Below are 15,284 nucleotides of genomic sequence, written 5' to 3'. Positions count from 1 at the left end.
GGGGCCTGAGCAGGGGTAGGGTGGGGGGCCGGGTACCATGAGGGAGGAAACTCTGGAGCCTGACATTTGGGAAAACAGAGAGAAGGTGTTGCTTTCTTTATGTGCTGGTGCCAGGATTGGTGATGGGTGGTCAACTGGTTGCCTCCTTTCATCCTCTGGAGCTAAGAGCTAAGTCCCAGGAGCTAGGAGTTTCTGCCCTGTTTCTAGAAAGGAAACTGAAGTGTAGACGAGTTAATAACTCGACCAAAGACACACAGAGAGTAAGTGATCTGTTTGATTTCAGCCCCAAGTTTGTCCCCGCCTTTGCCAGGCTTTCTCCTAGGGTCTAGGGACAGTGGAAGGGGGCTCAGAAAGTGAGCACAGAGAAAGGGGAGCCTCCGATAAACATGCATAGTAAAACAAAGAACAGACTTCCAAGTGTCAGGAGGAGGAGGCCCTGAAATTGCCCCACCCCCCATCCCCAGCAATTTTGGAAGAACTGATCCTTCTGCCTGGGCCTCGATGCCCCACCTCCAGGGCACCTTGCGGTGGGCTCCTCCAGTCCTGCCCCCTCAACCTGCCCCAAAGCGAAAGGGGTGAGCACACGAGCAAACACACCGCCTGTGGTCTTCAGCCGCAGTAAACAAGCAGAGCGCACACAGCCCCTGTCCTGTGTGGTGAAGGCGCGAGCGGAGGGGAGGCTGAGAAGCTGCAGCCCTTCGACCTCACTGTGGTTGAACCCGGAGAATGGGTGTCATGTTCGGTGCCCTGACAGTGAAATGCACCAGGGGATGGGGAAGGGAAGGGCGGCCCAGAACAGGATGACAGGACGTGCAAACCGCAGCTGGGCCAACAGGCGATACCATGCAGGGCCCCCTGGGCTCCTGAGCACAAGGCTTTCTGTGTCCCCCGTTTCTTTGATTAGAGGAAACTGCCTTCATTCAGCCTCCATGACCTTCCCTGAGTTCCACTGGGCAAATTCAGGCAGTTGTTAATTAGGGAAAGGAGGGGATAAGAGACCAGAGAGAAACAGTCAAGAGCCGCCTTGGGGCAAGGTCCTGGTTCCCCATCAAGGGATACACACTATATCTTTGAGCTGTTTTGCAGATACAGCAGCAGCAGATACTGAAACCCTCTGCAGGAGGGAGAAGTATGGCCTGCTGCCCACAAGCCTGGAGACCCCAGACCCGTTGGACCTGAAGGTTGATGATGCTGACTCCTCCTTACCTCACCACCAACCCATCAGAAGAATGTCCAAGAGCTGATCACGCGCTCTTTCAACAATTCCTATAAAACTTCTCACTATCTTCCCCAAGTGGTTTTGAAGGCATGAGCCTGCAATGACCCCATTTGCCTGGAAAAGTGATAAATCGATTCTTTTCTACTTCACGAAAAGCTCTGTCTCGGAGATTCAGAACTGGTATACAGAAAAGCTGAGCTTTGGGCATCAAAGGACAGGGCAGGATGGAGCAGGAAAACTCTTGAATAGGGGTTCGGATCCTGCTCCCACCTGGGCAAACTCCCTGCATCAACTGGGAGGCCTCCCCTTCACCTTCACACAGCCGCCCCCTACAGGCCTCCACCCTCACCAACTGAGCACCTACCCCAGGGGGCCCTGCAGACACAGGGGGAGACGGCAGAGCACTGGCTTAAGCGGGAGATATTCACTCGTGTTAACGAAGGTGCAGAAGAAAAACACAGAGAGCAAATCTCCAATTTGTTGCCTTGCTGTTTGGTCGCTCAGTCGTGTCCAACTCTTTTGAGACCCCATGGACTGCAGCCCACCAGGCTCCTCTGTCCAAGGAGTTTCCCAGGCAAGAATACTGGAGTGGGTTGCCATTCCTTTTACCAGGGGATCTTCCCAATTCAGGGATGGAACCTGTGTCTCCTGCCTTGGCAGGCGGACTGCTCACCACTGAGCCATCAGGGAAGCCCCCTCTCTAACTTGTGGATGGAGACAATTAAGGCTCATCCAGAGGAAATGACTTTGCTGCCAGCTTCTCTCAGGGCCCCTGACTGGGATTCCTAGAGGATGGAGGGAATTTCCCTGCTCTGGACATTTTTTTCTTTTTTCTTTTTTTTTTAATATCCACCAGAAAAGCCAGAGCCGCTCCCCACACAGTCACGAGGGCGGGGAACTCCAGGTCAGAGCAAAGCTTCGGAATCCAGAGGAGATGGGGTTTCACTTTCTTTGCCTGCCTTTGGTTTCCTAACGTCACAGTGTTGGGTTGGGCAGGCGGCCAGTGTAACTAAAGAAAGAGAAAAGGAAAGATTGGGCCAGGAGGGCCGAGGAGAGGCCATACTCGGCTGGGGGCAGTGTGCGTCTGGTTTCCTTCAGGACAGAGAACCAGCTGTCTGAACTTGAGAGGCCCATCAAGGATCCTGCTGGGTCTATGAACCTCTTACATGCAAAATGATGTGTGCGTGTGACTGGGTCGGTCTCCACGTGTTTGTGGAAAGCGTTCACAGCTTTCATCAGATTCTTAGCATACATACCTCCCTTCGTCCCTCTGCGGGGCTCCGCCTCTCCGCCAGCGGCCCACCCTCGGCGGCCACCCCCCTAGTCCCCGCGATCGGGGGAGGCGCCCATCCCGCCTAGACCGAGGGTCCAGGGTGGACGGCGCGGTCCGGACGGAAGGAGGGGCGTCTAGAGGGAAGCGGGCGCCCCTCGCGGGCCTCCTGGCCTCGGCGAGCCGCGCCTTCCGCTCCATACCTCGGTGGGCCTTGCCCGCGGGCTGGTACGGGCAAAGGGGAGGGGCAGGGTGCGAACGAGAGGCCGGGGACATCGCAGGTCCCCTTGCGGGGGACGGGGGTGGAACACACGTGAGGTAGGGGGTCGACTCATCGGTGCCCGTATCCTTCCCCATCCCCGGCGCCCGGGGTGGGGCGCGGACGCGGCGGGTCTCCGGGCAAAAAATAAAACAAAAAAAAGGATGCTTAAAGAGCTCGATTCCCCCAAAAAGGAAGCAACCAATCTCTCACCCTACAGATGAAGAAACTTAGTGCCAGAGAAAGTAAGCCGCTTGCTCCAAGCCAGGATTAATAATATAGCCGAGTTTTGAATGTGGGAGGCTACAGCGTCTTAATCAAGATGCTGTAAGATGGTATCAAGAACAACCGAGCATTAATGTATTTATTTTTAATATTTTTATTATTAATTTATTTAGTTGGCTGCTCCAGGTCCTAGTTGTGGCAAGAAGGATCTTTTAATTCCAGCCTGCCAACGCTTAGTTGGGGCATGTGGAATCTAGTTCCCTGACCAGGGATGGAACCCAGGCCCCCTCCTTGGAAGCACAGAGTCTTAGCCACTGCACCACCAGGGAAGCCCCTAAACCAGCATTAATTTAGCATCAGTCATGTCCAAGACATTTGTTGGAACGCAGGGAAAGGATGCAATAAACAAATTGAAAAAAAAACATAAGACTTTGTTACTGTATCCAGGAAGTGAAAACAAGAGAAGTGAAAAGATGACACCAAAAGGAGTCTGTTTTCCCTTGTTCTGGGTTGGCTCCCCCTGCCCCCCGCCACCCACAAACAGAAGCTCCAGAGGGCAGGCCTTTGACTGGCTCACTCCTTGTCCCAAGAGAGGGTTGCCTGGCTCACAGCAATTGTCAGTGACAGTTTGTGGAAGGAGTGGTGTTGGCTAAGCACACTGGCAGGACAGGGAGGGCAGAGGCATCCCCAGAGGGGAGGACGTTTGTACCTCCCCTGGTCCCTAAGCACATCCGCCATCATCACTTCCCTAGATCCTCTCAACCACCGTGTGCTGGGTCAGACGGGCAGGAGTCCTGGTTTTCAGGAACATAAAATGCTGGGTGAGTCTTAATGATAGTTGCCATTCATTGGACACTCACCCTGCGCCGGGTACCAAACTGTTCACACAGGTGTTTTGATTTCCTCCTGGAATCAGTACCTTTGAGCCACAGATACACTGACTCCATGAGTCCAGACTCTGATTTCGCACAGGAGAAAGGGCAGAAGTGAATTACAATTGGGTTCTTCTCTCTCCTCTGCAACCCCACAATCCACTGGAACCACCGAAAGGGAAGAAAATACTCCTGACATACCCACTGCTATTCCTGCTTAGCAACCAGCCCTGCAAACCACAACCCCATTTCCATGACCACTTATATACCGACAGGCACACACACACAGCAGAAAGGTTCACTTGGATTTAAAAATGGGGATGAATGTGGTCCCTCTGTGGTTCCCACATCTCTATCCTCAGCTCGTGTCCCAACTCAGCAGATTTGGCATCCTTTCTTCCTGAAAGAGGGAAGCTGAGATTGAGGAAAGACAACAGAAATGGAGCTCACGTGGGAAACTGAGCCTTAGCAAAGGTTTCAGGATTTCTTCAGAAACAGTGCAGTGTGGTGGAAAGCTAGGAACCCAGACAAACTTGGGTTCCATGTTGAATTCTACCACTTTAGGCTATGTGACCTTAAGCAGGCCATTTAACCTCTCTAAGCCTCACTGACCCCTGCTTAAAATTCGTCTCTGTAATAAATTCAGGCTTCCCTGGTAGCTCAGCGGTAAAGAATCCACCTCCGGTTCAGGAGACACAGGTTCAATCCCTGGGTCGGGAAGACCCCCGGAGAAGGAAATGGCTTGGCAACTCACTCTAGTATTATTGCCTGGGACATCCCATGGTCAGAGGAGCCTATGGGCTACAGTCCATAGAGTCACAAAACAGGGGGACTCGACTTTAGTGACTAAACAGCTACAATAAAGTTCACTAATCCATATCAACGGTAGGAGTGGGGGGGTCTGGTTTAAATCAGTGAAGAACCTACAGTATAGAATATCCTTAAAGGGACTGCCATTTCCTTACTCTTAATAATAATATGATGATAATAGCTAATAACATTAGCTAATGTTATGAAGTACTTAACGGGAATTGTACTAAGACCTTTACAAGCATGAGCACATTATGGGATCTTAATTGTCTCAACAGCTGTGGGAGGAGCCAGTATTATTATCCCTGATTTATAGATGAGGAAACTGAGACCAGGCAGATGAAGTAACTTGTAGGAAGCTACCTGGCTCATAAAGGAGAAAAACACCAAAGCGCCTGCTCTTAACCACTAGGCCCCACAGCCTCCCATGTGTCTGGGGACTAAGGGGATTCTGTGAAGGGAGCAATTCAAACAGGCAGATCATTTTGTGTAGAAGGTTGGATGTTTCTTAAGTGCTTGCAACTTATTTCTTTAAATGACGTGGCCTATGTTTTCCAAAACTGTGTTTTCTATTGCTAATTGATTAATAGGTCAGGCGGTAATAAGAGGATTCTTATAGGTTTAGAACAATAACACCTGGCACCTAGAGAGGATGAACAGCTTAACTTAATGTGGGTCAGTGGGAAGGGCTTGAGCATGGTCATCAGAAGTGCTTGGGTTCATAAACTGGTGCCGTCAGTAAAGAGAACACCATGGAGGTTCCTTATAAAACTGAAAATAGAGTTACCATACGATTCAGCAGTTCCACTCCTGGGCATATATCCAGAAAAGATGACAACTCTAATTTGAAAAGATACATGCACCCCAGTGTTCATAACCGCACTGTTTACAATAGCCAAGACGAGGAAGTAACCTAAGTGTCTATGCTGCTGCTGCTGCTAAGTCGCTTCAGTCGTGTCCGACTCTAGCAACCCCATGGACTGCAGCCTACCAGGCTCCTCCATCCATGGGATTCTCCAAGCAAAAGTACTGGAGTGGGGTGCCATTGCCTTCTCCGAAGTGTCCATAGACAGATGGATAAAGAAGATGTGGTACATATATGCAATGGAATATTGCTCAGCCGTAAAAGAAGAATGAATGCTATTCTGCTGCAATATGGATGGACTTATAATCATACTAAGTGAAGTAAGTCAGATATCTTAGATTATCATACTAAGTCAGAGAAAGACAAATATTATGTGATATAAATTATATGTGGAATCTAAAAAAATGATACAAATGAACTTATTGACAAAACAGACTCACAGATATAGAAAACAAACTTATGGTTATCAAAGGGAAAGGGCAGAGGTAGGAATAAATTAGGAGTTTGGAATTAGCAGATACACACTACTATATATGAAACAGAGAAACAACAAGACCTAATGTACAGCACAGGGAACTATGCTCAGTAACTTACAATGACCTATAATGGAAAAGGATCTGAAAAAGAATATACAGTGTGTGTGTGTGTGCTCAGTCGTGTCCGACTTCTTTGCGACTCCATGGACTGTAGCCCACCAGGCTCGTCTGTCCATGGGATTTCTCAGGCAAAAATACTGGAGTGGGTAGTCATTTCCTCCTCTAGGGGATCTTTCCAACCCAAGGATCAAACCTGAGTCTTTTACATCCCCTGCACTGGCAGGCAGATTCTTTACCACTGTGCCACCTGAGAAGCCCATATGTATATACAGATAGATATAAATTTATCTATACATATATATTTGAATCACTTTGCTGTACACCTAAAATTAACACAATTTGTAAATCAACTATGGTTCATTTTTTAAGTCAGTCTGAAAAAAAAAAAAATACTTGGGTTCAAGCCCCACTTCCTGCTGTGTGATCTGAGGACCTTAATGACCTCTTCAGAGGCTTAGTGTTCACTTCTATAAAAGGAGAATAATAACCATCCTGCCTCAAAGTCTTCAAAAGGAAGAAAAGAGACAAGTTCTCCCCATTCTGGGTGATTCAGTCCCCCTCAGCCGCCAAATTACATATGCGACAGTAGCTAGCAAGAAACATCCTTGGTATAAGATCACATTTTTAAAATCACACTTTTTAGAATGTGTTTGCCTTTGTCACTGTCAACAGACTCTTTTAGATAACTCAGAAGTCAACTTCAGCCCAGGCCAGACTGTCACTAATTCTGAATTACCCAAATAGGAATTGATGAACAGCGACTGTATCTAATGCTTTGAGACAGGAGGACCTCGGGTCTAATCCAGACCACCACTTGGGTTCAGTTTCGAGGATGCCCCAATAACACATCTCATCACGATGAGCAGTACTTCATGGACGGAGCACTGCACTGGGAACCAGGGCACCCGGGCTCCCATCTGGTCGTTCTGCCCCTCCTCCTGCCCCGGGAGAAGCAGCTTCTGGATCTCTGGGAGGACCAGGGAGCGCCCTGGCAGACAAAGCCCAGGCTGTCTGCGGTGGAAGAGATTTTCTGCCACCGCGGCTTGTGCTGGCTCTTCTCGAGGGCCAAGAGGGAAGTGATGAGCTCATTCTGGATGCGAAGGCCGTGAGAAGACATAGAGAGACACACACACACTCTCTCTCACACACACACACACACACACACACACACACACACACTCCCATACACACATATATTTCCGGAGGCTATTTCAGTTTTCTTTTCCGTTTTGTGCAATTTCACTGATGATATCAGCAGCAGTGTGTGGCTGCTATTTGGAAACTCCCCAAGCGGGGGCGCCCCGTCCGCCAGCCTGCCTCCCTATAAAGGGCTGCCTGGCACCCTGTAAAGGGCCAGCCGGAGCTGCAGAGGATCAGCACGCGGATCGCCCAGCCTCTGCCCACAGCTACCATGAAGGTCTCCGCCGCTGCCCTCGCTGTCCTCCTGACGGCGGCCGCCCTCTGCGCTCCTGCATCTGCCTCCCCATGTAAGTTCAAGTCCACAGTCCCCGGGGCCAGCCCTTAAAGGACTCGCCCGGATCTCACCTTCTTTTCTTTCCTTATATATATATATATATATATATATATATATATATATATATATATAATTTATTTTTATTTGTTTATTTTGGCTGTGCTGGGTCTTCATTGCTGCATGGGCTCTTCTCCAGTTGCAGTAAGCAGGAGGCTACTCTCTAATTGCAGAGCTTTGCATTCCAGTGGCTTCTCTTGTTGCGGAGTGCAGGCTCTAGGGTGCCTGGGCTCAGTACTTGCAGCTCCTGGGCTCTAGAGCACAAACTCAGTAGTTGTGGTGCCCGGGTTTAGTTGCCCCATGGGTATGTGGGATCTTCCAAGACCAGGGGTTGAATATGTGTCTCTTGCATTAGCAGGGGGATTCGTTACCACTAAGGCACCAAGGAAGCCCTCGCCCTCTTTTCAGCTGCAGCGTTTATACCATCTGACTCCTATGATTTATATTCTTCCACATTGCTTTACTCAGATGTCCAGTTGTCCAGGATAGGTCTCTAAGCCACTGCATGGCAGGGACCCCTCTGATCAATTTGTCTGTGTCCTCAAGGTCTACACCCCAAGCCCTGCAGGTGCTCACCAAATTTGGATTGGGGTTACTAACAGGCAAAGGCTGCTCGAGCTGACCTGCAAACACCACTAACTCATGTCTGTCATCACCAGCAGGGTTTCTAAGAAGTTTCTAAGTACTTGACTAAAATCCTCCTGGGACAGTCATACTTTCCCCATTTCATAGATTTAGAGAACAGATAATAAAATCTAATTAAATGTCCACTATGGATCAAGTATTGTGCTGATTGCCTTGCATATCTCATCTTACTTAATATTCACATCTAATCTTTGAGGAGCTCTCTTTGACAGTCCAGAGAGGTTAAGTAACCTGTTCAGGGTCACGCAGCTAGGAAGTAAGAAAAGTGGTATTCAAACCCAGTTCTTCTTGGCTCTGAAACACTACTACTCTGTTCAGAAATGGCAACTGACCCTTCCCGGGGGCATCCTGAAATCACTGACCAACAAAAAGTCCTCCTTCTCTCAGTAGCTTCAGTCAGAGGCTCCCACGATGCAGTATGCATCTTCAGGCCCCTCTTTGGTGTCCTGGCTGAGTCATGAAGTCTGAGTTTTAAAAAACCTCCCCACAACCCAGGCTAGGTCTCAAAGAAACCAAGTTCCGAATCCACTGAGGATCCTAGGAGGGCAAGAATAAGGGCGGAGGAACTAAGACCAGCCCGGAGGAGACCCAGCCTGCCCTGAGAGCCCAAGGCATGGGGTTGTGGTGTAGAAAGAAGGAGGCCAGCTGGCCTCAAGGGTTAGGTGAGAGAATCCCCACTCTGGCACTGTGTGTCCACGGCTAAGTGTCTTTACCTCTCTGAGCCTCAGTTTCAGCCAAAGGAGGAAAATAGTCTGCTGGAGATAAATCCTATAAAGTGCCCAGCGCAGTACCCACTGTGCACTGGCGACAGATCCAGGAGTCTCCTTCTTTCCTTCTCCCAGATGCCTCAGACACCACGCCCTGCTGCTTTGCCTACATCTCCCGCCCGCTGCCCCGCACCCACGTCCAGGAGTATTTCTACACCAGCAGCAAGTGCTCCATGGCAGCAGTTGTGTGAGTCTCAGCCCCGTGGAACCCTCGGGGTTGGGGGGGTTGGAGGGAAAACTCCCGCCCAGAATCAGTCTCCCCTGGCAGGAGCCCTCAGAGAGGGCATTCCCACCCATCCTCCAGCTGCTCAAATAGCTGTGTTCTGCCCTCTCTGGATTCAGATTCCCCAGCTATTGTGGAACAAGCTAGACAACGTGTTCCTGGAGGAGCCCCCCGATTCTGATGGGCTAGGTTAGCTCTCTGATCTTTATGGATGTGACCAGGATGAACCTGGTCTGCAATGTGCCTGGGTCGAGAAGCTCAACTCATACATCCCTTTCCAGAAAAGGACCCCACAGTCCCCCACATCCTGCCCCCAATCAAAGTCACCCACAACCTCAGAGGAACTAGAAAGGGGAGGTCAGAGGTCAAGGCCCTAGTTGCAGCGTGTTAAAAAGAAAAAAAAGTTATTGATTGATGAGGAAAAAATAATGAAATGAGATTCTCTTTTAAATGCGCAAGCTATGACATTTGGAAAAATAATAATTCTTGCTACCTAGGAAGTTCCTGCTGTGTGTCAAATGTCTTACATGCATTAGCTCTACATTTTATCATAGCATCCCTGACGGGTATGAAGAATTCTCTCCACGTTTCAGAGAGTGAAACTGAGACCCAGTGAGGTTCGGTGACTTGCTCAAGGTTGCGCAGTAAGTGAGGGAAGGAGCCTGTCTCTGGAGCCTCTTTCTATACTAGTAAGATCATTAGCCATAGTTGCTTATGGAGTTTAAGACGATAGAGACTTAAAGAATGAAAACGGGGCAGTCGTGAAGTTTTCTGTATAATGAGGACTTTGTTGTTGTTGTTGTTTGGGGTTTTTTTTAATATTTACTCATTTGTTGGGCCGCACTGGGTCTTAGCTGCTGACCTTCAGGACCCTTTTAGTTGCAGCATGCCAACTCTTAGTTGTGGCATGTGGGATCTAGTTCCCTAACCAAGGATGGAGCTGGGGCTCCTGCACTGGGAGCGTGGAGTCTTACCCACTGGACCACCCACGATGAAGTTTTTTAATCCAAAAATTCCTGCGGCATTGGCAAAGTTGTAGGATTCACAGTTGTAGGTATTCAGAGTTGGCCTTTGGTCCTGATGAATTCTTCAAATTATTGCTATACTATATATTTGCTGTTTAGTACTACTAATTTTATTTCTGAAAGCAAGTATTTTTCGGACGGAAAAGCAAAACAGAAAAACCTTCTTTGAGCACCTACTATGGACGGGCAGAGAGGAGTAAACCACCACCCCCGCCCTTCCGGGAGTCAGTTAGATGCTGCAATGACCAGGACACCCTACATGAGAACACAAGAGGAGAGAAGGAACACGCAGCGCCTCGGGGGTGCAGCTAAGAGAAGGGATGTAGGGAAAGTTTGCGCTGCTTGACTTGGGATCAGACTGAGGGATGGGTGTATCAGGCAGCAGGGATGTTGCCAGAACTCTCTTTAGGTTTTTGTAGAGTCTCCGTGTAGAAAAGCATTGAGGGCCTCGAGGGTCAGCACAAAGAATCAAAAGTGTGAAATGAGCTAGAACAGGGAAAGTCTAGATAAGAGGGGTCCAGTGGAGAGGCTGTCCGCATGAGTGGTACTGAGGTTGAAGAGGACTTGAAGGGAAGGAGAGACAGGGGTGGGAAAACTTCTGAGGCAGAATCAGCAAGCCTGGGAGGTGATGTGAGGTCGGGAGCAAGGAAGAAGAGAGGGCTTGAGGGTGACGCTGAGGTTTCAGCTCGTACCTGGAGAAGGGTGAAATGTGGAGCCCCCTAAAGTCCCAAGGAAGAGCTGTTTTAAAAGAAAAGGAATGGGACTTCCCTGGTGGCCCAGTGGTGAAGACTCTGTGCTTCCAATGCAGGGGGCCTGGGTTCCATCCTTGAGAGGGGAACTAAGATCCCAGGAAGGTGGGATGAATTAGATTAGGTGTGACATAAATATCCATGTGTAAAATAGAGAGCTAGGGGGAACTGCTATGTAGCCCAGGGAGCTCAGCTCGGTGCTCTGTGAGGACCTAAAGGGTGGGATAGTGGGACGGGGAGAAGTCCAAGAGGGAGGGGATATATGTATATATATGATTCACTTGTAAAGCAATTATACTCCAATTAAAAAAGAAAAAGGAAAAGGACGAAGATGCCAGCACCATGAGCCTGTGGAAGTGCCAGCAGGGAGTGTGAGCTGAAGGGTTAGGAGCCGAGGAAACGGGGCTGGGACTGGAGGTGTGACTTTTTTTTAAGGGAGGAGGGGGTCTTCTGATGTCAGAGTGGCATTTCAACCATCTCAGCTGCTCCAGCCAGTCTGTCTTCCCTGGAACCCCAGCTCTTCCACTTAGTAGCTGTGTGAGCTCAGGCTCGTCACTTCACTTCTCTGAGCCTCAGTTTCTTTGTCTGCAAAGTGGAGGAGAATAGAGGTATTTCCCTCCCTGGGTCAAAGTGAGAATAATAAAAAGAAAAATGAAATTAGACTATCTCTTGGCACACAGGTAGGTGCCTGGTAGGTGTTAACTAATCATCTTTCTCCCCACAAATGTATTCTTAGATACATAGAAGTGAAACTTGATGAGCTAATGCAATTCATCCAGTCACTAACTCTTTTGATAAACATTCATTAGGCACCCACGGTGTGCCACACCCAGGGCCAGAGACTTGAGGGAGCACATGGGAGGAAAGAGCAACGATGCCGAGCACACTTGCTCCCCAGGAGGAGCAGGTGAAGGTGGAGGGTAGTTGGGCCAAGACAGGGTCCCCACGGAGGCCGGGGGTGCGGGGAGAGATGGCCTGGCAAGGGAGGCTGCTGTCCAGTCTCACATTCATCATGGAGAAGCGGGAGGCCGGGGCACCCTCCAGATGGCGGTTTCCTGGCCTTTAATTTCCTGGCCACAAGCCTTCGGGGCCGAGGAGAGAGGACAGTGAGCCGGCAGGATTTCCTGTATGACACCTGGCTGGCCCAGAGCAGGGTCTGCGTCAGAAGCTCCCTCACCACCCCAAACAAGAAAACAACTCAGAACAGCCCTCTGCTCAATTTCTCTTCTCTGCACACCGAGAAAGGGGGAGAAAGAGAGGCGATGGGGCGCTCAGAGCGCAGCTCAGAGAAGGCGAAGCAGCTCCCCTGAGAGCACATGCTGTCCATGACAGAGCAGGAAAAGGGGCCAAGAGATCCTCATCCTCATCAGACAACCCAAGCCTTCACTTTGTCTGAAAAAAAATCCCAGAAAGACGCAGGAAAGCGTCCTGCAGGAGAAGGCAAAGTAAGAGAGGTTGCAGGGAGGCAGGGCGAGGTGGAGAGGAACTTGTGAATGAACTACGGCCCTGCCAGCCCCTTCCTGGCGCCTCAGTGGAAAAGAACCCGCCTGCCAAGCAGCAGATGCAGGTTCGATCCCTGGGTCGGGAAGATCCCCTGGAGGAGGACATGGCAACCCACTCCGGTATTCTTGCCTAGAGAATCCCGTGGACAGAGGAGCCTGGTGGGCTACAGTCCGTGGGGTCACAAAAGAGTCAGACACAACTTAGCTACTAAACAGCAATAACTCAAGAAGCACTGCTGGCCAGGCCCGGGGCATCCCCCAGAGAGAACCAAGCTCCCAGAAAACTGGCAGGGCAGGCAGCTGGACGGGGCCCATGGTCCCCAGGCTGCGAGCCCTCCAACTGATACCATAGATACCTGTAGACTGGCCTCCACATCCTGGCCGGTTAATTGCTTTGACAAGTATTCATATCTCAGGGCCCTCAACCTCTCCAAACCACCACATCCACTACCAGAACCCCTGGTCTCATGTTGCTCTGATCCACCCTAAAACAGAGGCCCCACAGCACCCCAGTAACAACACATATGTGGTATTTCCCAAAACTCATTCACTCACTTATCTCATCTGAGCTTCACAGCAATTGTGCAAAGTAGGGATTATTTCTCTCCATATTTTAGAGGTAAATGTAGACTCAGAGGCCCTAAGAGATTTGCCCAAGGTGATCTAACCAGTGAGTGGTGAACTCAAGACTCACTTGAGTCCTTCTTCCATTCACCCACAGACGGGTTCCTTCGTGGAGTGGCTACGTGTGGCGGGTGCTGTGTTACCTAAAACCACACCGCGCATTTGTTTTGCCGCCTCGTCTCCCACTTAGTCAGCCGTGACTCAGTTCTGGAGGGTGCCTCTTTTTCTCTGCGTCTTCAGCAGCCAGCACAGGTTCTGAAACAGGAAGTGCTGAGAAAGGCTAGTGGTTGACCCGCTCAACCCTGGGCTCCTCGAACCCCGTATTCCCTGAGCTCTCCGGGGTACATGTGTTTGTACAGAGGCGTGGGGATTACAGTGCACATATAGCTGCTTCTGGCTTGTAGCCCTTTGACCCAACAGAAGAGAAAGCATCCTTTCCTTGAAAGCCACAAACACAATCGTGGAGCTCCAAAAATAACCCACCCGGTATCATTTCCTCCTGGCCTCAGTCCCCCTCATCCCCAAACCTGGCTGTCTCCACACTGACCAAGTCCCCCTCTCTTCTCTCCCGCAGCTTTATCACCAGGAAGAACCGCCAGGTGTGCGCCAACCCAGAGAAGAAGTGGGTGCGAGAGTACATCAACGCTTTGGAGTTGAGCTAGGGTGGAGGACACCTTGAACCTGAACTTGCGCCAACTCTGCTTCTCGCTCTTGTCCTAAGCAGCTTGGGAGGCTCCCCCGCAGTGCCCTCCTCCCACCCTCTCCTGGGGAGGCACAGATTCCACCCCACGCAGCAGCAGCTGCTGTAAAAGCCCCCCAGTGTGCCTGGGGCTCTGCCCTTGTGCACAGGAGGTCTCTAAGCTCCGAGCTCCAGAGCCCCTGCCCAGCCACCGCTCTGCAGTCAGAAAGGATGCCGACGTCTCTGGAGGGGAAGGAGGGCGGGAGACTGGGCTCCTCCGGTCATGGCCCGTGACCAGAGCCCCCATCTCGGCCCCTCACTGGGGAGGGCTGGACTGGCAAATGAGAAGAAATCAGCTGTTCATTAAAATTCTCCAAGCGATTGCAAAGCTGACTCTTGGTTTGATTTCCTCTCCAGAACCGCCCCCTCCCTTGTGAGCCAAGCCTTGGATCCAGGGCTTGACCTGTTGGGTGTCCAGCCTGGATCTGGGGGCTGTGAGCAGAGCGGGGGGGCAGGCTCTGTGAGAAGGCATGTGGGCAGGACAGGGCAGATAAAGTGACCAGTGGCTTTTCTACGCTAAGCCAAGACCACAGTCACTATCTCCCAGCCCTGGAGCCCCAAGAGTTTCTGTCCCTCCCTGCCTCACCCCTGCCTGCTTCCCCAGACCATGGTTGGCCCTTCCGCCTTCTCTGCTGGCTTCCGCCCAAGCCCACCTGACCACTAACCTGCAGTGGGTTTCTTTAAGCCCCTGGAATGGGTTTTCATCCCATCTCTCCCAAACACCTCAGTTCTTTCAAATAAAGAGAAGGGGGGATTTTGTGGTTTTCTGCAAGGGTACCAGCACTTTGCAGGTGGGAGTATTCCAACTTTCCCATTGATGTGTTCCTTCCCGTGAACCTATCTTAGCAAAATATATCTTCATAATTAGAGCAGGCATTAACTGAGTGCGCACTCTGTGCCAGGCACTGCCAGCCCCTTACATCCACCATCCTTCCTCCCCATAACCCTTTGGGACAGGTAGTATTACTAACCCTGTTTATAGTGGGGGAAAACCCTTGGCAGGAGATGGGAATAACTTGCCCAAGGCCCAAAGCAAAAAAAAAAAGGTAGGGGGGCGGGGGTACAATGAACATTTAGACCCACCAGGTCCAAGGTCCAGTGCCAAAGCTTATGTTTTTTTTCTCTTCCATCTTCAATCTGCAAAATTTCAAACCTACTGAAATTTGCAAGAATATACTTTCCATCTAGATTCAAATATTACTTTATCTATGTGCTTTATCTGTGCATATATGTGCATGTGTGACACACATGTGTCATATGGATGGTTGGCATACACATTTTTTTCTGAAATAAATGTTGCAGATATCATTTCCCCCTTAACAGTTTGTGTACATCTCCTAGTAACAAGACATTCTGCAGAACC

General features: G+C 50.2%; 1 protein-coding gene across 1 annotated transcript; it reads left to right on the top strand.

Moving 5' to 3' along the window:
- Window positions 1–7,467: 7,467 nt before the first annotated feature.
- CCL5 (C-C motif chemokine ligand 5) lies at window positions 7,468–14,217 on the top strand. Its single transcript, XM_055580136.1, has 3 exons — window positions 7,468–7,603; window positions 9,135–9,246; window positions 13,757–14,217. The coding sequence occupies exons 1-3, from the start codon at window positions 7,528–7,530 to the stop codon at window positions 13,842–13,844; spliced, it is 276 nt and encodes a 91-aa protein (XP_055436111.1). The 5' UTR covers window positions 7,468–7,527; the 3' UTR covers window positions 13,845–14,217.
- The last annotated feature ends 1,067 nt before the right edge of the window (window positions 14,218–15,284 follow it).

Source organism: Bubalus kerabau, chromosome 4 (assembly GCF_029407905.1).
Source record: "Bubalus kerabau isolate K-KA32 ecotype Philippines breed swamp buffalo chromosome 4, PCC_UOA_SB_1v2, whole genome shotgun sequence".
Lineage (NCBI taxonomy): Eukaryota > Metazoa > Chordata > Mammalia > Artiodactyla > Bovidae > Bubalus > Bubalus kerabau.
This window is presented reverse-complemented; position numbering and strand designations above follow the sequence as displayed.

Coding starts and splice junctions, on each gene's coding strand:
- CCL5 (XM_055580136.1), top strand. CDS start 7,528: ATGAAGGTCTCCGCCGCTGCCCTCGCTGTCCTCCTGACGGCGGCCGCC. Junction 7,604..9,134: donor TCCTGCATCTGCCTCCCCAT/GTAAGTTCAAGT, acceptor TCCTTCTCCCAG/ATGCCTCAGACACCACGCCC. Junction 9,247..13,756: donor TGCTCCATGGCAGCAGTTGT/GTGAGTCTCAGC, acceptor TCTCTCCCGCAG/CTTTATCACCAGGAAGAACC.